Genomic DNA, 23,476 nt, shown 5'->3' with positions numbered 1-23,476 from the left:
AACTGCGAGGGGCAGCAGCTGACTCTGTAAGGAAAGTAGTGGAGCTGTTTGGCTACCCAGGCACTCCCAGGAGCTGCACTCTCAGGAACACACCCACCACAGTTGGCCACGCAAGGGATGGGTTGGCTCCCACATGGGGTAGTTTCCTACCCTGTAGCTGCCCCACTCCCCCTGGGGGTCCTGGTGGGTGAGGTGACACCAGGGCACACCCTGAACACAGCCAGGCCTCACAGGCTGTACTGGGGGCTGTCCACAGAACCCTGGGGTGCTGCATGCCCCAGCTGCCCTGCTGCTCGGGGCTTGCACCAGCGCCCTTCCTAGGGTTGCCAACTTTCTATTTGCAGAAAACTGAACACCCTAACATGGCCCCACCCCTTCCCTGAGGCCCCACCCCCACTCACTCCATTCCTCCACCCTCCATTGCTTGCTCTCCCCCACCCTTGCTCAGTCATTCATTTTCATCGGGTTGGGGTAAGGGGTTGGGGTGTGAGAGGGCGTGAGGGCTCTGGAGTGGGGCTGGAGATGAGGGGAGTTTAGGTGCAGGATGGGGCTCCAGGCTGAAGGTTGGGGCCAAGGAGATTGGAGTGTGGGAGGGATCTCCAGACTGGGGCAGAGGGTTAGGGTATGGGAGGGGGTACAGGCTCCGGACAGGGGGTGCAGGCTCCAGAGTGGGGCTAGAAATGATGGGTTCAGGGTGCTAGAGGGGGCTCCGGGCTGGGGTATGGGAGGGGGTGACAGCTCCAGATGGGGCTGCAGGCTCTGTGGTGGTGCCGGGGATGAGGGTTTGGGGTGCAGGAGGGGGCTCAGGGCTGGGGGTTAGAGTGTGGGAGGGAGTGCGGCATTCAGGCTTTAGGCAGTGCTGACCTCAGGCGGTTCCCAGGAAGCTGCCAGTATCTTCCTCCGGCTCCTAGGCAGACGCAAGGCCAGGTGGCTCTAAGCCAGGGGTCAGCAACCTATGGCACGCGTGCTAAAGTTGGCATGCAAGCTGATTTTCAGTGGCACACTGCTGCCAGCCTGGGGTTCCGTCCGCCTGCCCCCTGCCAACGAGGGTTCCATCTGCTGGCACCGCTCAGCCCGCTGCTGGCCTGGGGTACCGGCCACCGGCCTGGGGCTATGCTCCTTGCCTCGGCCTGGCGCTCTGCAGCTGCCCGCAGCTGTGGCCCGCTGTCCCCAGCCTGGGGCAGTGATGGGTGCAGACAGGGGCAAGAGGGGGTGCAGTGCAGCACCCCCACCTTAAAAATTGTTCCAGCGCCACTGGGATATTTTTAAGTCCTGATTTGCTGCTTATACCATGCCATGTGGGAACAGCGCACTATGTTTGACGTTGTGGTTGCCATCTGTCGAGATTATTTTTTTCCACTGTGAGTTGAGGGGTACATTTGACAAAATGCCAGCTCCTAAGAAAGCAAAGTTAGATGTCTGTTCATTTCAGCCTTCTTGGACAGACACATTTGGATTTATTCAAAAGAAGGACCTCTTTTGTTTGTGCTTTCTGTTGTGAAAGTGTTTGTTGCACATCAAGTGTTCGACGACATTTTGAAACAAAGGATGAGAAAACCTTTCTTGATGAAGCAGTCAAGACTGAATCGATCAAAAAGGCAGTGGCAGGATATGAGAAGCAAAGCAATGTTTTTAAATGCTCAAGTGTAAGTAAAAATCAAGCTACAGAAGGAAGTTACAAGATTGCACAGTGCACTGCAAAAAACGGAAACCCGTTTATATATTGGGAATATATAAAAAGTTTTTCTCAGCAGTTTGGAGTTATTGTTCAATGATTTGCCAAATAAAGATACGATTGTATCTGGAATAAGAGAACGGCCTCTCTCTGCCAGAACAGTTGAGAGACGCATAAGCGAAATGGCAGAAAACATTAATGAAAAGCAGACGACTGCATTAAAAGACTCATAGACTCATAGATATTAAGGTCAGAAGGGACCATTATGATCATCTAGTCTGACCTCCTGCACAATGGAGGCCACAGAATCTCACCCACCCATTCCTGCAATAAACCTCTCACCTATGTCTGAGCTATTGAAGTCCTCAAATCATGGTTTAAAGACTTCAAGGGGCAGAGAATCCTCCAGCAAGTGACCTTTGCCCCAGGAAAGAATTCTCTGTAGTAACTCAGATCCCACCACATCTAACATCCCATCACAGGCCATTGGGCCTATTTACCATGAATAGTTAAAGATCAGTTAATTGCCAAAATCATGTTATCCCATCATACCATCTCCTCCATAAACTTATCAAGTTTAATCTTGAAGCCAGATAGGTCTTTTGCCCCCACTGCTTCCCTTTGAAGGCTATTCCAGAACTTCACTCCTCTGATGGTTAGAAACCTTCATCTAATTGCAAGTCTAAACTTCCCGATGGCCAGTTTATATCCATTTGTTCTTGTGTCCACATTGGTACTGAGCTAAAATAATTCCTCTCCCTCTCCAGTATTTATCCCTCTGATATATTTATAGAGAGCAATCATATCTCCCCTCAACCTTCTTTTGGTTAGGCTAAACAAGCCAAGCTCCTTGAGTCTCCTTTCATAAGACAGGTTTTCCATTCCTCGGATCATCCTAGTAGCCCTTCTCTGTACCTGTTCCAGTTTGAATTCATCCACAGCAGTGTTTAGCATTGCAGCTGATGACAGCGTGGATATAAACGACTTTCCACGTTTGGCAGTTGTTGCAAGATATTGTGCTTCCGATGAAATCCAAGAGGAACTTTGTTGCCTAAAACCCCTGCATGGCACAACAAAAGGGGAAGATATAGTGGAAAGTTTTGTAAACCATTCTGAAGAACGAGGAGTTGACATCAGAAAAATATTGTGTGACAACAGATGGTGCGCCTTCCACGGTCGGAAAACAGAAGGGATTGGTAAAGTTACTTGAAGATCAAATTGGCCGCCCGACAGTCAAATTTGACTATATCATCCATCAAGAAAACCTGTGTGCTAAAATTTCTAATTCAGAGCTTAATAATGTGATGAATACAGTGGTGCAAATTGTGAATTTCCTTGTTGCTCGATCTGCTTTGACTCACAGACCATTTCAAGCACTGCTAGAAGAGATGGACAGTGCTTTTAACGACATTCCACTTCACAGCAACATTCAGTGGCTAAGTCGTGGCAAGGTTTTGTTGTGCTTTGTAAACTGTTTTGATGCAATCAAGGCCTTTTTGTTGGAGAAAGCACAAAACTACCCCAAACTGGATGATGACAAATGGGTGTGTAAGCTCATGTTGCTAACTGGCATCACCGCTCACCGAAACGAACTCAACCTCTGTCTCCAGGCTGCTGGGCAAACGGTTCTGGATCCTTATGAAGCCTGGAAGGCATTTGTTGTAAAATTAGCAGTTTTTTCTCAGGATATTTGAACTTCGACTTTCCGCTACTTCCAACACATAAAAGAGCTATAGACACGTTGCACTGTCAGTGTCGATGAGATTGGAATGTACATGCAAGAGCTGGAATCAGAATTTTCTGACAGATTACAAGCTTTCCAGCAATTTGGCCCAATGCTTTCTTTTCTAATTAAACCTGAAAAATTCAACAAAAGCGACTTGGATTTGTCTGTATTTCAGTGGATGGGTGTTGAAGATTTCAAAATGCAGCTCATTCAGTTAAAAAGCTCAGAATTGTGGGCATCAAAGTTTTTGGAGATCTGTGGAGTGCACTTGAAGATACCAAGAGAGATCATGGGGCCTCTATTCTGACCTGCTGGACGTTCCTGCCAGTGAAATTTAACTGTTTGAAGAAAATTGCATTTGCAGTGCTTTCAGCATTTGGATCCACATACCTGTGCGAACAGGTATTTTCACACATGAAATCTGTCCTCTGTCCCTCTTGGAGCTGGTTAACAACTGATCACTCAGAAGCCTGTGTGCAGCTTAAAGTATCCAAATACGTGCCAGACATTGGAAAACTCAGCAAGGAAAAGCAAGGGCAAGGATCACACTAAACTGATAAGATCTGCATTTTAATTTAATTTTAAATGAAACTTCTTAAACATTTTAAAAACCTTATTTACTTTACATACAACAATAGTTTAGTTATATAATATAGACTTATAGAGAGAGACCTTCTAAACGTTAAAATGTATTACTGGCACGTGAAACCTTAAATTACAGTGAATAAATGAAGACTTGTCACACCACTTCTGAAAGGTTGCTAACCCCCGCTCTAAGCGCTGTCCCCGGCCACAGGCGCCACCTCTGTAGCTCCCATTGGCCGCAGTTCCCAGCCAATGGCAGCTGTGGAGTCGGCAGTCTGGGCAGGAGCAGCATGCAGAGCCCCCGTGGCAGCCACTATGCCTAGGAGCTGGAGGGAGATGCTGGCAGCTTCCCAGGAGCCACATGGAAGTAGGGCAGACAGGGAGCTTGCCATAGCCCCGCGGTGGGTGACCGACTAGACTTTTAACGGCTCAGACTTATAACGGAGTCATCAGGGTCCCTTTCTGACTGTGTGTTCCGGTCAGAAACCGGATGCCTGGCAACCCTATCTAGGCCTGCTCTCAGCCTCACACCCTCCGCACAGCAGCCTGAGTGAAGTGACTCAAAGGAGTGCTTGCTGTGATGCGCATGGCCAAATGACCACCCGCTGGTGATGCCAAATGAAAACCTTATAGAAAACTAAGGGAGCCAGATTTTAGTGGTTGGAGGCCAAAACTGAAGTTCAGCAGGATTTACAATTGACCTGCAGAAGAAAAAAAGTGGGGCTGTAACCTTTTTTTGGTTTTATATGTTGTTTAAATGAAGGTTTCCTCAAAAAAATTATGTTTTTCTGTTTTTTTGTTTTACGTTAAAAATTCAGGTCTTATCTACCCTGTTTTTCCTGGAAGTCTTTATGGATGATTAGAGAACTAGCAGATTTATGACATCACAGATACTAGGATAATGAAACCTGATTAGCTGAGAGGACAAGTGGTTTTTATTGTTATTTGGGGTTGTTTGTTTGTTTGTTTTGTTGGTATGGAAGATAAGACCTCTTTGTTAAAGTCTTTGATAAAGAGTCAACCCTTCCTCCCTCTTTTCAATTTAAGTGCTGAGGATGATCCAAGTTCACATCTCTGGGTCTCCCAACAGTGATCCGCAGCATAAACAAGATGATGTTCCTAATATTTCTAAAGTAAAAAATAAGCAGAAACCCCCTTTTTAGGCTAGCTTTATACATCATAAAAGTAACTAACAAAAAGGGCACAAATTCATTTCCCCCCCCCTCTGCAATTGCCTTTATGGAGTTCATGATCCCATTAATGCAGCCCCTTGAAGAAGTGGTAGGATTGGTTCAAATGTAACTACCCTCCTGAGGCTGAGGACTGAAATGTGGTCAGGGGAAGTTATTAGTCTGGGACCCAAATGCTTCTGGATTTTTGGAATTTTTCTAATGTGCTCGAGGGCTGGATTAATTTACATTTTACATATTCAAGTCACAGAGTGTGAGGAGTCTGGGTTTGAGGAAGTTGTAGATGGTTTACAATGTTGAAAATAGGAATAATAAAAAAATGAATTCTGAACCATTGTTATTTTAGAAAAATACATCGCCAGTACCTTGTTATCAGATCTCATTTCCTGCATCTTCTTTCATTTTCATCAGTTGCATTATTAAACTTTTCTCATGACTATATATGACAGCCTATTAAAGTGATAGCTGTAATGGCAGGAAAGGAAGCCTGACTTAATTGTATGGATAAACAGGAAAAGATGATCCATGAATGATTGATAAAGATTCTTTTCATAAATCAGTGTCTTGATATACAATAAAAGGAAAAAATGTAAACGGAATGGATTATTACTAAAATGTCCATTTACATCTCTGATTAGGTAAAAATTATTTAAGTTGTAGCAACTCTACATACTGAAAATGTTGGCACTCACACACTGTAGAGCACTATATAGTTTCTGGGGAATAAGGTCTCTTCTTTCCCCTTCAAGTACAATCTTAATTTCAGCACCCCAGCATCATAAACCTTTCCATTGTTTCCCACGTTGGTATTCATGAGTACCTACTCTGTGGTCCATTAATCTTTGCAGAACAAGTCAACAGTAATCTTTTTGGTTCCCATAGTCATTCACCCCTTTTTGTCAGCAAAGTATAGGGATGTGGGGGCCATTGATGGCTCCTGTGCAGTTCGGAAAACCCATCTTCTGAAATCTAGCTATTATTTCTGGAACTTTGCTTATGGAAACCACCCATGACTTTTAAGTTGGTTTCCCCATAATTTCTATCCTTTAATGTTTCTATTTTGTATAATTTATTATGGTGCCGGTTGAGCCATGACTCCATTTATTGTTTTTCTGCCTCAGTTTTTTGCAATCAAATCTTTTGCCTATTACACCTTTTTCATACCAGTATTAAAGGTAAATATGGATAAAATCTGTGGTCTTAAAAATCTTATAGAAGTAAACAAGTGTATATTGATAAGGACAGGTGTAGCTTAAAGAAGAAACTTAGGCCCTAATCCTGCAAACACTTATGCACATACTTAACTTTTTCTATTATGAAGTAAAAGTTAAGCACATGCACGAATGTTTGCAGATCATGGCCTATCCTTGTGTCTTGAATCAGTGTTCATACATATTTGATATTATATATCCAAACAACAGGCAAGAAAACAAAAATTTGGTTGGAGCCAATAGGACTGAAATTTTTTTTTTTTTGTTTAAACAATAAAAAGTAAAAAATACTGTAGGGTTTTCATTTAGATTTTCAGGATAAAGATTAGACTATTTTGTTCAATATTTATTGTGAAATGGTGCCCATGAAGCTTTGTTGGTTGGGGGGGCCATTTCAAAATCACACCACTTGTGGGGTGATATAGTGTTGACATTACAAAACATATACTTCATAAATGATTAGCTCACAAACTGGAAGACGTTTCTTATGCTTGCTGTTTCTTTACCTGACTGTTAATTTGCTTTTGTATTTTTACTTAATACATTTGTCTTTCTTTCCCACTTAACTGCTCCATTTTTACCATTAGAGAAAGCAAAAGTTGTAAGATAAAAATGGATAATGATGTGGTGTCTGATTAAGTGTTCCTCTCTGGATTTACCTCATCATAGGTTTCTGGCAACACTAAAAGAGAATGCTGCAGGCCAGTTTCAGCCTCCCAAAACGGCACACTGAATCAGGTGTAAACAGGAATAGCACCATTGATTTCAGTGTTGAGGATCTGGCCTGTTAGTCACATTTTCTCCTTTTAATTTATGGTGCTAATTTATGAACCCAGCCATCTGAAAGCAACCTAGAACTAATCCTCAGATCTGCAGTAAAACAGATTTCCTCCTCCTTCACTGTATATACAAAACACAAGTACCTCAAAATAATGCTATCACTTCTATGACATCAGTAACTTGTTATAGTGTATTATGATGGATTTAATGTTTGTCAAATATTTTAATGTTGTAAGCACTATATGTATGAATATATTATTAATTCAGGTTCAAAATTAGTAGCAGGAGCAGATGTAGCCTTAAGGAACAAAGATCTTGTGTTCATGCACATAGTCCCAGTAATAATCAGAGAGAAAGAAATACAGGAAATATTTATCAGCAGTATTATCTTTAAACAGAACGCTTTTCAGATTTTTCCATGAAGCTTTACTGGCTCTTTGAATAGATTGACCTTCATAGATGTAAAGACTCAGGGTAAATCTGTCATATAAAATAAATCACTGCACTTTTCAACAGGACTTCATGGAGAACGGATATGTCAGTGCAGATTTAAGACTCTCCTAAATAAAATGTGTGTCAGCTTGCAAAAGACCGGAACAACCATTCAGCAGAAACTTAGTTTGGTGTGGAATATGTAGACCATTATATAGGAGCACTATGGGAGAATTCAAAGTAGGTTAAGCTGGTATCTTCCAAGTTTTTTGACTCCTTACACAATGCTAAACCCAAATTGTCAGTGTTTCAAACTCTGCTTCAGGGACTGAACAAGTTATTTTTTATTTTTGGAAGTGGATTAGTAATGACATCCTCATGACCCCAGGAATCCAACTTCAGCTGTTTAGACATTCCTGGCTAGCTTGCTACAAATGCATCTGATGCTCTTATATGGTCTCTTCGCTGCCTATGTTGATAACCTTGCTTTGGGATGGTATTGTGCCTGCTTGCAGGCTGGTCAGTCTCTTTCATTACAGCATGGGTGCTAGGCAAACTTTAACTCAGAAGGGAAGCATGAGTAGTACAGCAACATCTTTGGAAGTTCCTCATCAGTGACAAATGTCTTCCTCATGAGATGCTTACAGATTGCATATACAAAATTTTATGAACACTGTAAGAAAGGGAGGCATAAAAGGCATAAGCAACAAAACCATTGTTTTGCAATGGGCTCCAGAAAATTCAGAGCAGCAGTTTGTCGAAATGCAGGTTGTATGAGAACATTGGCTACCAGGCCTTTATATTAAGAAGACCCATGATAGAGAATGGTATCAGAGGAATATTCATCACAGCACAAGAGAACCTACAGCACAAGTTCTGCTCTTTATGAAGTGGGCAAACATACCAGGTGGAGGTGGATGATGTGCTTTTCAGTTTGATATAAAGAACCTTGACAGATACTAATTCTAAGGCAGTGGTTTCCAAAATCTTGGTTGATAGAATGAGATAAATCCATAGGCTCCTTACCTACTTGTTGCCAAATGGAACATATCAGGAGCTAAGGTGTAGAATAAATATGAAATTAAAGAATTAGAGTTAGCTGAAGTTTGGTTAAGGAAATATATGTGTTGTAAAGAAAGGCTATTGCTAGCAAGTAGATGGAAGGCCTTGAAAATAATGTTATAAGGCCAGAAGGAATGGAGTAGGGAGGATGTCTGGTTCAAAGAATAATTAATGAGATAAGGAAAATTTTAAAAAGGCCTCTGACTGCTAGCAGTGACTGTAGCTGGTTTTAAATAAGAAAAAAATCTGTCTTAAAAGGAGCCACCATGGATCTTCCCACCCATATTATCTTAAAAGTAAAGCCTACGTGAACGCAAATGCAATGAAAAAGCTGTTGGTCAGCAAGAAGGGAAAGAGATCAGAAAGGAAGGCCTTGGAGAAGGGAAAGTAGCAAGGATAAGTTGCTTTGGACTGGATTTCTGCTAAAGCTTGGAAGTTAGCAAAGGGTATAGAACTATGACTTTGAAGGTTCTTTGAGAGACCCAACCCGATCATGCTGGAGCACACCAGAATGAGATCTTTTCCTAGGTCTGGCCTATTTGTAAGTATACTGATCACATGCTTATGAATATTTTGTTACTGTATTGGGTATAGTGACTGCTTATTTTTAGACTATGAGCATGTTTAGCGCAATTGTATGAAATACTATTTAGCCTTTGGAATTCATGGTTAAATTCGTGTGTGATGGTCTCCCAAATTAATAGTTTCTAATATTAATTCAAACATAAGGTGTGAGGGATTTAGATATTGGGAGGTCTATCATATGACTAGTTTTAAGACCCACTGCTAAGACAGACACCCATTATTATATGTGGCCGAGAAAAGTCACGTAGAAGAAAACAGATGTGGATCTCAACTCACTTTTCTCATAGAATATCAGGATTGGAAGGGACCTCAGGAGGTCATCTCATCCAACCCCCTGCTCAAAGCAGGATCAATCCCTAATTTTTGCCCCAAATCCCTAAATGGCCCCCTCAAGGATTGAACTCAGAACCCTGGGTTTAGCAGGCCAATGCTCAAACCACTGAGCTATCCCTCCCCCGTAGGGTGAGCCTCCACATCCACGAACAACCGAAAGCATAATGAAGTCTACAATTTGTGAAGTTATATGCATTATATATTTATTTACACACAGACAGTTGTTTAAATTTGAAAGGATGATGCCCTAGTCAAGGTTGTTGGGTTTTTATTATTTAGTTTTAATGTTACAAAACACTTTTTAAATGTGTTTTCTGCTGTTGTTTCTTAAAGGTCCAAGTGATTGTTTCCCCTAATTGCAACATCCCTGTCAGGGTGTTGTAGGAAAGAATTTATTGCATATTTGGCAAATGTGTTGCTACTGAGGTCTTACTGATATTCCAACAGGGCGTGCCATAGCAGCCACGCGGAGCAGCGCTGGGACAATTGGAAACCAGCTACTGGGGAGGAGGAGTTGGCTGGATGGTCTGGAACGGCAACATTGTTGTTAAAGGACAGACTATCCAGCTAGGTAGGAAACACCAAACCAAACCCAGAACAATCAAGAAAAGCAATGAATACGGGCAGACTGCCAGTTACAACTTGGATAAAAATACACTAGGAAATGTAGAAATAACTGGTTTTAATCAAAGCATAGAGGGGGGAAAAGACCACCCAGAAAAATTGAGGCAAAACTGTTGAATGTTATTTTAAACTACGTATTTTACAAAAAAGAAACAGATCATCTCCAGGAATTGCCATGCTAGAAACACCAACAATATTAGAGAAAGGAATCTCTACATTATATGAAACAGCAACTGTGGACATACATTATTTCACAGTGCCATGCTCATCTTAAAACGTTCCCTCTTCCCCACTTAAAAACCCTTAGCAAGAATAAGGCTTTAGAGCAGTAGTTCTCAAACTTCTGTACTGGTGACCCTTTCACATAGGAAGCCTCTGAGTGTGACCCCCCCCCCCAAAATTAAACACTTTTTAAATATATTTAACACCATTATAAATGCTGGAGGCAAAGCAGGGTTTGGGGTGGAGACTGACAGCTCATGACCCCCAATGTAATAACCTTGCAACCCCCTGAGGGGTCCCAATCCCCATTTGAGAACCCCTGCTTTAGAGGAAGTGGAATACCAAGAAGAGTAAGTACTTCTGTCCAGAGCTCCTGCAAGTAGTAAGAGGGCAGTACTATACTTCTACACTCCACAAGTGCCCCACCCTGCCTCAGACATGAGAGGCCAGCAGTGGAAAGAAAACCTATTGACACTAAGGATTTCACCCGTCACAGACTTGAGGAGGTAGGCAGAAGCGTACTGGCTCCCATGCATACAAGGAGCGGAGTGGGAAAGACAAGAGACTAGTCTGCAGCGGAAAGAAAAATCTTCCACCTTCCGGAATTAAGAGTAGAAGCAGAGTTTTTGGGCCTTGCTGTGAGCATCATGTGTCCCCCTTTTTGGGGAATGGGAAGGAATTTCTCTCTCAGTGCCAGGTTGGGCTGGGTAGATAGGCGTTTTCAGCTTCCCCTTAGCTGCCCCATGAGTCAGTGGATAGATTAGGTTGTAAAAATATTTTATTGCAACTTGGTAGGTGACCTGTGCACATAAGCATTCAATAGGAGTCTGGTTCACAGATAAATCAGAATTGGAAGTGGATTAGGAGAATGAAGACATCTACTACAGGAACTGAAAAAAGGTGTTGGGGTTCCTAATGTCTGACATCAAGGAGACAACCCCATCATTCCCACTCCCCTAACCCTCATACAAGGGGAGTGCAATGGGATTCCACAAACAGTCCTGGGACCAGGTTAATGAAGTAGGGGACTGGCAGCAGATTGAAATCCATTCCAACTGGTGGCTAAGGAAAGATGACCTGCAAGAAGGTGGGGGCTGTGCACGGGCAAGAAATGTAATAAATGATTAACTATTTGCATCCTACTTTTTAGAACATGACAGCAGCACACGTACTTAATTGATAAGGGTCATCCTTAAAATTCATCACATAACATTAGCACAATTGTTTAAGAATGTGTAGCTGAAGAAAAAGTGAGTTCTGATCATGCTGCAGCTGTACATGAAATCAAGGGGCCTGTATAGCAATATATCGTTTTTAAAATGCAGTCATTCAGTAGTGGTAGTGTAGACACTGCAGTCTAGAACAAGTTATTGGCGGCGGGAGAGGAGGAAGGTAGGCACAATGAAAATATAAATATGTCCCCTCCTACTTGAATCATCAGCATCATGCTTGTCTTATCTTCTGTATTCCTGTTCTCCAAGTTACAATTTTCCAAACGCTCTCACCCTTGTAGTAAAGGAAAATAAATAAGGGCTAATCAGCATGCACACACAAAAATCATGAAAGCTGTTTACATCAGCAGCACAATTCAGGGAAGAAAGAATTGGTTGCTGCCCAACTGCAATAGTCTTCCCCACCCATTCTGCTTACGCCTACACCAGCCAGACTCCCCTTCAGAGACTAAAGCCATTAGTTGTGAGTGTTAAAATTTAGTTACCAGTACTTTTCACAATATTATAAAATTGAATATCCCTGCTCACTTAAGTGTGAAGAGACAGTACTTAATGCAAATGTTTTATAAACTGTAAACTCACTAACATCTTGAGTCTTACCCAGATATCAAGAGTAGGTACATATGCTTTTAAAAATTAAGACATTTAGTAATAAGAAAATGTTACTTCACAAAACAGTTTGAGGTATTTTATTTATATATTGCAATCTTTATTTCAAAAGGACATTTTTATTACAAAAATGTAAAAATCCAGCTAAACCAGAAACATTGAGACTTTTTCCTGGGCCTTCAAATTCATTGATCTTTGTCCCCAGATTCTTTTCACTACAATATCATCCCCCACATCCAGTCTGATTACACAGGTGCAAATATGCCAGAATGGCCTGGAATAGATAAATATACTGAGAAAGGCAAAAGCTTCAAAAAGGTAGATGCATGCAACAGGTTCTACCAGGAAAAAACCCTCAAAAATAAACACAAGTGAAAACTAGAGCTAGCTGCAGGTGTCTGATATTTTGTTCAATCATCCTTGTCTTTTGCTCCATGTTTAAGGATGCGTGTGAATTCAATGTAATTGAAATTTCCCTTTTTGTCAATTGGTGCCTCTCTGTACAGCTCATCTACTTCTTCATCTGTAAATCTATCTCCCATTGTCGTCAGCAGCTCTCTCAGATAATCTTCTTGAATGAACCCTGGAATATAATGTGTACAGTGAATCAGGATAAACCAAAAAGAGTTTTCTTACTGGATCTTCAAAGAGAAAGAATTTGTAGTTTGGAGTTAAGTAATCACACCAGTATATAAATAAGCATCACACATGTATTGCTTAAGAAAGACAGAATAAATATTTACAAGCCCATTTAAGCATTAACTCCAGGGAGAAGCAAGACACAAAGCTGTCAATATAAGACTGCAGGAGGCCAAAGTTAAATACTGTGGCTGCATTTAATAACAGGGCTGGATTATTTTAATTGCCAAAGATAAAGTGTTTAGTTATGCAAGACAAGATTATATCCAAGTCTTATGCTTCAGAGTCACACTGAAGTGCTACAACAGGATTATGAGAGCCTCTACACCTTCCAACTCCCTCTGACACTTAAGGTAATGGCCACCATAAGACTTGGATGAATAGCCTGATCTGGTACATTCTGCGTGACAACCTCTCATAGCTTTTTCCACACAATAATCCCAGAACTTCAATGGCAAGAACTGACCTCAAATTGCATCAAAACAGTCTGTCTGGAAAGACGTTAAGTTTATATTTTGGTTGAAACAAATAGATTTAAGACAGTCTTAAACAAACATTTCTACATGGAAGTTTGTTTTCACTGATTGTACTCACTTGTCTTAAACATTTTTTACTTAAAACTGCTCAGCATACAATCCAGCTCATATTGAATGGGAGCTGAATCTAGCCTAACTTAAATGTCAACGCTAAAGACGTGAAGAAATCTTAATATTTCAGATATATTTGTATGTTAGTATCAATTCAATGGCAAATTCTAATCCAGAGGTTCCCAAACTTTGACACAGCATGGACTACAGCCTCCCACAACAGGATATGTGAGCCATTTCTTCCCCTCCTATTGGTGATAAACATTGCTATAGCAACAACTTTTTCTTACATAAAAAAATTAGGTATTTTATACATCTTTTAGTTTTCTTTTAAATACAGTTTAACAGGAAGAAATGAGGAGCCAGCAAGTGTTAGAAGTCAACTCTGCAGATCACCAGCAAGTCTTTTGTGGGCAACTGGTGTTCCATTAACCAGTTAAAACCTACTGTTCTAAGCTTTTAAATTTCCTATAATTTTAAGACAGCTCCCAATCACCACATATTTGTTTTTAAATGGCTCTTTCAGTATTTTGGGTTCTGATAGATGGATTTTAAGCAACTGGATAGGTTTAACAGTCTTTACGCCCAATATTTCACCATTTCTGCCGCAGAGATGATAAAATTACATTAAGTGTTTTTGACACTTGCAAAATAAAAAAAAATTAAGTGATGATTATCAGAAAATTGTATACTGGGTATATTCACGGCTTGTCTACACCAGCAAGGGTGTAAATTCTAGCGTGCATCAGTGTGTTGTGCACTAACTGGCTCATATGGACCTGCTGATGTGCACTAAAAGTTCCCTAGTCCACATTAATGTAGTCCAGCAGCACTACATTAAATGTGCACAAATGGACATTTATTACACACCAGAGTTTGCATGGGTCAGTTAATGCACAACAAAGGGGTGTGCATTGGGATTTACATCTCTCCAGACATGCACTAAGGCACCATGTAGACAAGTCCTTAGAAGCCCATAATAACCTCAAATGATCTAATTAAATTCATTATATATTTACAGTCATGGCTGAATAAAAGAAATCCTTTTAATAAAGATTCAAAAGCAGAAAACCCAGCATTGATATTTCACCTACTTACCTGTTGCTTCTTCATCAAAGCAAGCAAAAGCATTTCTGATTACATCTTCTGGATCTGTGCCATTTAGTTTTTCTCCAAACATTGTAAGGAACATAGTGAAGTTTATGGGGCCTGGAGCTTCATTCATCATAGCATCTAGGTATTCATCAGTTGGATTCTTTCCTATAATTAAAGTATTCATATTTTTGATAGTCATTATAATATGTTTATTCATCCACCCAATTATATTTGCTAATTTTAAACAGACTAACCCCTTTCATAAAGCAGCTCAAAAATGTATAAAAAGTTAACAGCCATGCTCTTGTGATAATTGCAACAGGCACATAGCCATTTTATAATGCTCAGTTAATACAATGATGGGGGCCACAAGTATCAGATAAATAGACATCTGGAGAAATAAACATTACCAAGGGAAGCGAGCATATCATGCAAGTCTTCTTTGTCGATGAAGCCATCTCTGTTCTGATCAATCATGTTGAAGGCCTCTTTGAATTCTTGAATCTGTGACTGATCGAACATCGCAAATACATTGGAGGTTGCACGCTGAGGGCGCTTCTTAGTGGTCTTTGTCTTTGCTCTTTTACTAGACATGATGGCTGTTGGATTCTAGGGGAGAAAAACAGTGACTAAAGTATAGGAAATTAAATTTAAAACAACAGATGTGTAAGAATTAGAGTTGTATATTAAACTACATCACAGTTCCTTGAAAAAAAAGTTTGAATTCTGGATAATGTGCAAAGGTACGTCGATCCACAAATTTACCATCCACCTTTTGTTGTATTTTCTTTTATTAGAAGCTTAACTGCGATGATGTCTACTGGCCCTTTGGGGTTCAGAGGAAAACTCTCCTGGGCTGACAGCAGTCTGCATCAAGCTGGTCCTTGAAAAGATGCCCCCAATACCCATGTCTCTGTACTTCAGCATATATTTGCCTTGCTAACCTGGCAGTTAGAATTATAGTTGGCTTATCTTGCCTGAGTAGGGCCAAGGCGCTCACAAGCTTAGATACCTGGAAAAGGTGATTCTCTTTTACTTTGTTATATTAGTTGAAGAACATAAAGACTCAGTCAGTCTGAGACCAGAGATAGAGTGGCTCTTAAGTTTTTGTTTGGTTTAGGCAGTTGAGAACAAAAAACACAGCATCCCAGGAAAGTTGTGTGTGTGTTAAAGTCCTTTCAGCATCATCAGCTAGAGGGTCTGGTGTGTGTTGTGGGGGGGTGGGAAGAGGAGGAGTCTGGGCTTAGTTACAAAACAAACAATGCACTGCAGTTTTGTTAGGTAACCAAGAAGTCTGAACTAATATAGCATACCAATAGGTGCATTCTAAACTATGAAATTACTCCATTAAAGGGACACAATCTAGTGCATATTGAAAAGCAAGGTAGTTTCAGGTACTACACAAGTCTGTGGATTTACAATATGCTTTAAAAAAAGTCAACCATATTGCAAGTGTGAAATGGGAAACTGATAAAATTGGGGAAACAGTGAAATTGACTACACAAAGTATTTTCAAATGTGCAAGTAAACAAAGAATAACCTCAGGTGTTACAACTAACACTTAGTAAGTAAAATAATTCAGACAGAAGAGAAGCTTTAAAGTTTATGGTATCCATTCAGTTGTGATTTAAATATTTACCTTTTAAGCCAGTTTAACAACAACACTAGAACTGATCCACTAGATTGAAATTTAAATACTAAGGTCTCAGTTCTACAACTGGATCTGCATGGATGGACTTTTGTGCCCATAGGGTATCCTGTTGATTTCAGGCCTGCCCATGCAGCTCTGTCCTCAGAATCAGGGCCTTACTGATTAGTTAAAATGTAAGAATTGTGGGTAAAGAAGATTACATATTTAAAGAAACATCTGTCAAATTAAAAAAAAATTACACTTAGTTGTAACACCTATTATAACAGAGTAACTACCCTTTTCCAGATTATTTACTTTGGGCATTGCATAGCTAGCACTCTGTATAGTCAATTTCCCTGTTTGCCCCTATGTAGTTAGTTTCATCCATCACACAGCAATAGGGTAAAGAAACATTTTGGCAACGAACAAAATGATTGTAAAGCCACCAAAATTAGCAGATAAACTCAAGAGTAGGTATATCCTAAAGCTATTTTTAACTCGGCTCATTTAAAAAAAATAATTTCAAGATGACAGTGTCTCATTAACCTATATTACTGTTCATATCAACCCAGATTTGGATTTAATAACTTTATCTCTCACAAAAACTTAAGATATCTTAACAGTGAACTACAAGGTGCTAACTTAGTGTGCCACAGAATTCTGCATCATACCCAGACTGGGTTTTGATACATGCCATAAATTTATTTGCTCCTTGATTATGAGCTTCAGGCTAAATACCTGCAATTTAAGAGTCCAAGAAGCCATTACCACTAGCCTATGTTTACATTCAAAACATCCCAGTTTGGCTAATTTACAATATCATCAAATGCTGATCTTTAAAACAAGCTACCTCTAAAAGTTAATTGCACCTCTGAAACGAGGTGATCAATGAGTCACAGAAAATAGTCTCTCAGTGACTCCTTAAACAGATTGCTTGTAAAGTGATCTGGGAGATGTCAGTCTATCCAAAATAAAATAAAAAGCAATTAAAGGAAGGGTGCAATTTTAGTTCATTTTAAAAGTGAACTGAAGTTAACCAAATACAGCTAAATAACTGCAAAAGGCGAGCAATCAACATTAAAGTACGCAATTAAGAACCCAGTTAAATCTAAAAGGTCACAACTCTTTGTCAATTAAGAAGTATTTTACCTTGCTTTATATCCAAGAGAGCGAGCGCTTTACCAAGCCTCCAGATGATAAAGAGAGGCCACTGCATAGGTTATAGTCTTCCCAGTATATCTACAAATAGCATTACTGATTTCACCCACTGATTAATTCTCCACTTTTAAAACTTACGTTCCACATACAACATTCTTCTGACACATGAAAAACAAACTGCTATGCCCTGAACTAAAAATAACCAACAAAGCTCAACTGCAAGTAACCCAGCAACGCTCTTCATTACACTTTCACAAAACAATCTCCCTAAAACAAAAGTTTCAGATTTAAAGTCAGGAAATCCATTTTATTTCTGAGGTAACACAGCTCACCATAAACCATTAAGCTAATAAGCTAACAATCTGCCTTTGAGACACAAGACTTAAAATCTTAAATTGGACACACTTCAGGTAGCAAGCCAACAACAACTCATCCTTATAATCTGAACCTCTACACAGATTCACAGCTAACCAGAACAGGGTAATGTCCTCAACACTTGTTATAATGACAATCCCCTTAATTATCTGAAGTTCTTCATTGTGCTCTGATAATTGAGACTATACTATAAAGGTAAAGGGCCATCCAAATCAAACATACAGAAGAAGTGACTCCTTGCCAATCTCTCTCCTACAATTCTATTCTTTCGTGCATGTAGAAAAAACAGATTACTGCAGAGATTAGAGGTAAATCCATGGAGAAAAAACACAAACCACAAATACAGTTCAATTTGGAAAAAATTTACTTCACAATCTTCTATATCTTAATGGGTGGAGGGACAGGAGTAGATTCAATGACAGTAAGGAACCAGGAAATTTGCTACAGGAGATTTAGAGGTGATAGTGGACAGTACATTCAATATGAATTTGCAATCACATATGGCAGTGGTTTTCAAACTTTTTTTTCCCCACAGACCACTTGAAAATTGCTGAGGGTCTCGGCAGACCACTTAATGATCTTTCCAAATGTTAACAAGGAGTCTGGTGGCACCTTAAAGACTAACAGATTTGTGGGCATAAGCTTCTGTGGGTAAAACACCACTTCTTCAGATGCATTACCAATTTGGTAATTTTCACTCCATGCATCTGAAGAAGTGGTGTTTTACCCACAGAAGCTTATGCCCACAAATCTGTTAGTCTTTAAGGTGCCACCAGACTCCTTGTTGTTTTTGTGGATATAGCTTTCGTCCAGACCACACCACACGATCCATTGTCTACAGCCAAGCTCTAAGATACAACCGCATTTGCTCCAATCCCTCAGACAGGGACAAACACCTACAAGATCTCTATCAAGCATTCTTAAAATTACAATACCCACCTGCTGAAGTGAAAAAATAGACTGACAGAGCCAGAAGAGTACCCAGAAGTCACCTGCTACAGGACAGGCCCAACAAAGAAAATAACAGAACGCCACTCACTAGCTGTCATCTTCAGCCCCCAACTAAAACCTCTCCAGCGCATCAAAGATTTACAACCTATCCTGAAAAATGATCCCTCACACTCTCAGATCTTGGGAGACAGGCCAGTCCTCGCTTACAGACAGCCCCCCAACCTGAAGCAAATACTCTCCAGCAACCACACACCACACAACAAAAACACTAACTCAGGAACCTATCCTTGCAACAAAGCCCGATGCCAACTCTGTCCACATATTTATTCAAGTGACACCATCATAGGACCTAATCACATTAGCCATGCCATCGGGCTCGTTCACCTGCACATCTACCAATGTGATATATGCCATCATGTGCTAGCAATGCCCCTTTGCCATGTACATTGGCCAAACCGGACAGTCTCTCCACAAAAAACTAAATGGACACAAATCTGACATCAGGAATCATAACATTCAAAAGCCGGTAGGAGAACACTTCAACCTCTCTGGCCACTCAGTAAAAGATTTAAGGGTGGCAATTTTGCAACAGAAAAGCTTCAAAAACAGACTCCAACAAAAAACTGCTGAGCTTGAATTAATATGCAAACTAGGTACCATTAACCTGGGTTTGAATAGAGACTGGGAGAGGCTGGGTCATTACACATATTGAATCTATTTCCCTAAGTTAAGTATCCTCACACCTTCTTGTCAACTGTCTAAATGGGCCATCTTGATCATCACTACAGAAGTTTTTTTCTCCTGCTGATAATAGCTCATCTTAACTAATTAGCCTCTTACAGTTTGTATGGAAACTTCCACCTTCTCTGTATGTATATTTATCTTCTTACTATATGTTCCAGTCTATGCATCCGATGAAGTGAGCTGTAGCCTGCGAAAGCTTATGCTCTAATAAATTTGTTAGTCTCTAAGGTGCCACAAGTCCTCCTTTTCTCTTTGTAGATAGTTTAGGACATGGGTGGGCAAACTTTTTGGCCTGAGGGCCACATTGAGGTTCTGAAACTGTACAGAGGGCTGGCTGTGCCTCCCCAAACAGCCTGGCCCCCACCCCCTATCCACCCCCGACTGCCCCCCCTCAGAACCCCTGACCCATCCATCCTCACTCCTCCTTGTCCCCTGACCGCCCCTTCCCAGGACTCCCTGCCCCTAACTGGCCCCCCAGGACCCCACCCCCTATCCACACCCCTACCCCCGACAGGCCCCCTGGGGCTCCCACGCCTATCCAACCCCTCCATTTCCCATCCCCTGACTACGCCCCCCGCCAGAACCTTCACCCCATCCAACCACCCTCTGCTCCCCGACTACCCCCAGGGATCCCCTGCCCCTTATCACACTGGCGGTACGGCGAGCTGAGGCTGCGGGGCAGTGGGGACAGCAGGGTAGGGGCCATGGGCTAGCCTCCCCAGCCAGGAGCTCAAGGGCCAGCCAGGACAGTCCTGTGGGCTGGATGTGGCCCCCAGGCCATAGTTTGCCCACCCCTGGTTTAGGAGACTGGGAATAAGTTTTTCATTTCTATAGAACTGGTACGAATCAAGGAGTACCAAAAGTTACTGCCTTCTGTTTGAATGCTATATTTTAATATGCTCATCACCGTAGTATTTGGGAACACTACTAAATTAAGATATTATCCTCTCCCATTACTTTCTCAGTGATCAACTTTCAAAACAGTCCTGTTGTTGTGGCCTTGTTCACTGAACTCTTACTCATGTGGGTATTCACACTGAGATCAGTTTGTTTTATTTCAGAAATTTAAAGAGGATGTTTGTCACATTTATTTTGTACAGCCTCCAGTATGTTTAAGAATGGCTCATTAAAAATGTGGAGTCAATGGGAACAGGATCTGACTCAATTTCTTAGGTCAACATAGAGGATCACAGATTGATTATCTGACCATATATTGGTCTAAAAATTAAGACACCAGTTTAAATATTTGAGAGCAGAAGAATGGTCTGGCAGTAAGGGCACTAGGTTTAGAGCTTGGAAGACCAGGTTCAATTCCCCATTCCACCATGGACTTCCTGTGTGACCCTGAGCAAGTGATTTAGCCTCTCTGTGCCTCAGTTCCCTGTTTTACAGATAGTAATAGATAACAGTAATTTTCTGCCTCACAGCAGTGTTGTGAGGATAAATACGTTAAAGATTGTGAAGCACACAGACAGTACTGTGATGGGGGCCATATAAGTGCCTTAGCTCAAGATAATAGCTGGATACTGTGTGTTAACTATTCAGAAACATAACACCACACCTCTTCTAAACTTATTTAGCTCTTCTGATTGTTTGACAATGTGGCTGTCCACATGCTAGAAAGTGGAAGTCACAATTAAAATCTCATTATACTGGAGCTTTTCTTTAAGATGAATTGTGATCAAGGATGCACTGCTAAAATATGACCTACAGAACAATCAACTAATATATGTGCTCTTAATCTGAGCACACATCCCGCATTTTCACCATTAGCTATTTTGTCAGCTACTCTGGCAATCTTTATACATTTTCCATTGATGAAAAACACAGTATTTCAACCTTGCAATATCACAGGAGAATCATCATCCCAGGCATAAAGTCTACTCACTCACCGAGTGCCATGATAACTGAAATGAGAAAAACTACTTGACTCAGCTTCCAAAAAAAGAGAACAAGACTCACCCCAAGCAAGTTTTGCAAGGCGGATGTATTAAGGCAACTTATGTAGTAAGGTTTAGGTGTCTGCACCTCTTTCCACCCAAGCTATTTCGTGAGTTTCCAAACTGTGTAAATTTCTTATATTGAGAAGTCCAAAGGTAGCCGGGATCATGTCACAGGATACCAGGGACAGGGTAAAATCTATCCTGTTTGCAGAGGCTGCGGAGCACAAGTTGATAATTTCTCAGCCACCAAACAGTGCGAGCGATTGCAGAGCTCAGCATTACACCAGCCGGGGGTGGCTCCCTGCCATGGCTTTCTGCAGCTGTTTCCTACCAGTCCCTTTCCCTGGGCACTGCCCAGCTTGGACCCGTCTCTCGCCAGACTCCTTACAGCTACGGAACTGCCCAGGGTTCCGCTTCCTCCCAGCGCACTGGCCACCTCGGCCAAAGGCCGTGACCCTGAGCTGCACCGAGAGCCCCCAGGTGCAGTCCCAGTGCAAGGTGCTGCTGTAAAGGCTGTAGTGCAGGGGTGTCAAACACGCAGCCCGCAGGGCTATTTTCTGCGGCCTGCCAGCTCCCTGCGGCACCCCTGCCCCCCCCCAGCATTTACCTGGGTGGAAGGGGAGCAGGGGCAGACTCTCTGCCTGCCTGCCCCTGCGCCGCTCCAGGAACCGGCCAGGACCTGGGGGGCAGGGGCCACAGGGGTCTGTGTTGCCCTGGCCGCTCCTCCACCTACCTCCCCCTAAGCTCCCATTGGCTACAGCTCCCCATTCCCGGCAATGGGAGCTTTGGGGGAGATACCTGGAAGAGCAGCCAGGGCAACACACAGACTCCTGTACCCTCCCCCAGGTCCCGGCAGCTTCCCGGAGCAGCATGGGGGCAGGCAGGCAGCCTGCCCTGCCACTGGTGCGCACCGGGCTGGACCCCCTACCCTGTGCCCCCTGCTGAACCCCAACCCCCTACCCCCTACTGAACCCCACACACTTCCTACATCCCAACTCCCTGCCCTGAGCCACCTGCCACACCCTGACCCAAACCCCCTAACATACCATGCACCCCCTCCTGCACCCCCTAGGGGCGGGGGGGGGCAGTGTTGGGGTGGGGATTTCAGGGAAGGGGTGGGAAGAGGCAGGGTAGGGCCTCACGGAAGGGGTGGAGTGGGGGCCAGGGCAGCAGGGGGTGGTGGTCAGTGGTGCAGCCCTTGGGTCAATGGACCAGTCCTCATGTGGCCCTCGTGCTCGTTTGAGACCCCTGCTCTAGTGAAACCAGCCCCAGCCTCAGAACCGCCTGACACACATCGCCCGGGCCCGTCAGCGGGGCGGCCCTTCCCATCCACGCCCACCGGGCGGGGCAGCTCCGGCAGCCTCCTCCCCGCGCAGGAGGGGCCGCTCAGCCCGGCTGCGACCCACCCACCAGCCGCCACCCCACATAGGGGCATCAACTCTGCCCCCCACCCCTCCTCGCCCCAGCCTGGGGTAGCGGGACCCAGCCCTACCCCTCACTAACAGCCCCCTGCCAGCCAATGCCCACAGGGGCGGCCGGACACGGGCCGGGCCGGCCTCCCGCCCAGCGCGAGCACTTGGACACTAGACCCAGGAGACCCCAAACCCAGCCCCTCCCCCCGGCCCGCGCCACGCGGCCTCACCTGGCGCCGGCTGTAGTAGAGACTCAGATCGGAACGGGACTGGGAGAAAGCGGCGGCTGCTCCAGCTGCCTTGGTACTTCCGGAGAGCACGATCTAGACCGAACCACCGCCCGGCCCGCAAGGGGGGGGAGAGGGGACCCGGGCTACACCATCGGCGGGGAGAACGCGCCAGTCAGGCCCCGGGCGCCGCCGCAGCACAGATACCGGGGAGGAGAGTGCGGCTGCTCCGCAGTGAGCCTGCTGCTCACGACCCCCGCCCGAAAGAGTTGGTTCGGACTACACCCCCCCGCCCTCGAGATGTGATGGTGCAGTCCGGTGCGCTCACCGCATTCCACCGGGCGGGGCGGAGCGGGGTAGGGGAGAGGGAGCTGCTGATGCCCTTGTAAGGGAAGCGCAGGGCGTTTCCTGTTTGCCGCTGTTACAACACGCGCTTCGTACGAGTCCCG

General features: G+C 43.1%; 1 protein-coding gene across 1 annotated transcript; it reads right to left on the bottom strand.

Annotated features, from left to right (window-relative positions):
• Positions 1-12,467: 12,467 nt before the first annotated feature.
• LOC141981453 (myosin regulatory light chain 2, smooth muscle minor isoform) lies at positions 12,468-23,187 on the bottom strand. Its single transcript, XM_074943125.1, has 4 exons — positions 23,031-23,187; positions 14,998-15,196; positions 14,591-14,752; positions 12,468-12,849 (listed from the first exon to the last, which is right to left on the bottom strand). Exons 2-4 carry the CDS (start codon positions 15,179-15,181, stop codon positions 12,677-12,679), a joined length of 519 nt encoding a protein of 172 aa, XP_074799226.1. The 5' UTR covers positions 15,182-15,196; positions 23,031-23,187; the 3' UTR covers positions 12,468-12,676.
• Positions 23,188-23,476: the final 289 nt, after the last annotated feature.

The sequence above is a fragment of the Natator depressus genome, chromosome 2 (genome assembly GCF_965152275.1).
Source record: "Natator depressus isolate rNatDep1 chromosome 2, rNatDep2.hap1, whole genome shotgun sequence".
NCBI lineage: Eukaryota > Metazoa > Chordata > Testudines > Cheloniidae > Natator > Natator depressus.
The sequence above is the reverse complement of the archived record's forward strand: the minus strand, read 5'-3'. Positions and strand labels throughout refer to the sequence as shown.

Bases quoted from the DNA above. Each gene is read 5' to 3' on its own strand.
- LOC141981453 (XM_074943125.1), bottom strand. From the start codon at position 15,181: ATGTCTAGTAAAAGAGCAAAGACAAAGACCACTAAGAAGCGCCCTCAG. The intron at 14,753-14,997 runs GTAATGTTTATT...CTTTAATTATAG, and splicing joins TGATATGCTCGCTTCCCTTG to GAAAGAATCCAACTGATGAA. The intron at 12,850-14,590 runs GTAAGTAGGTGA...ATTATATTCCAG, and splicing joins CTTTGATGAAGAAGCAACAG to GGTTCATTCAAGAAGATTAT.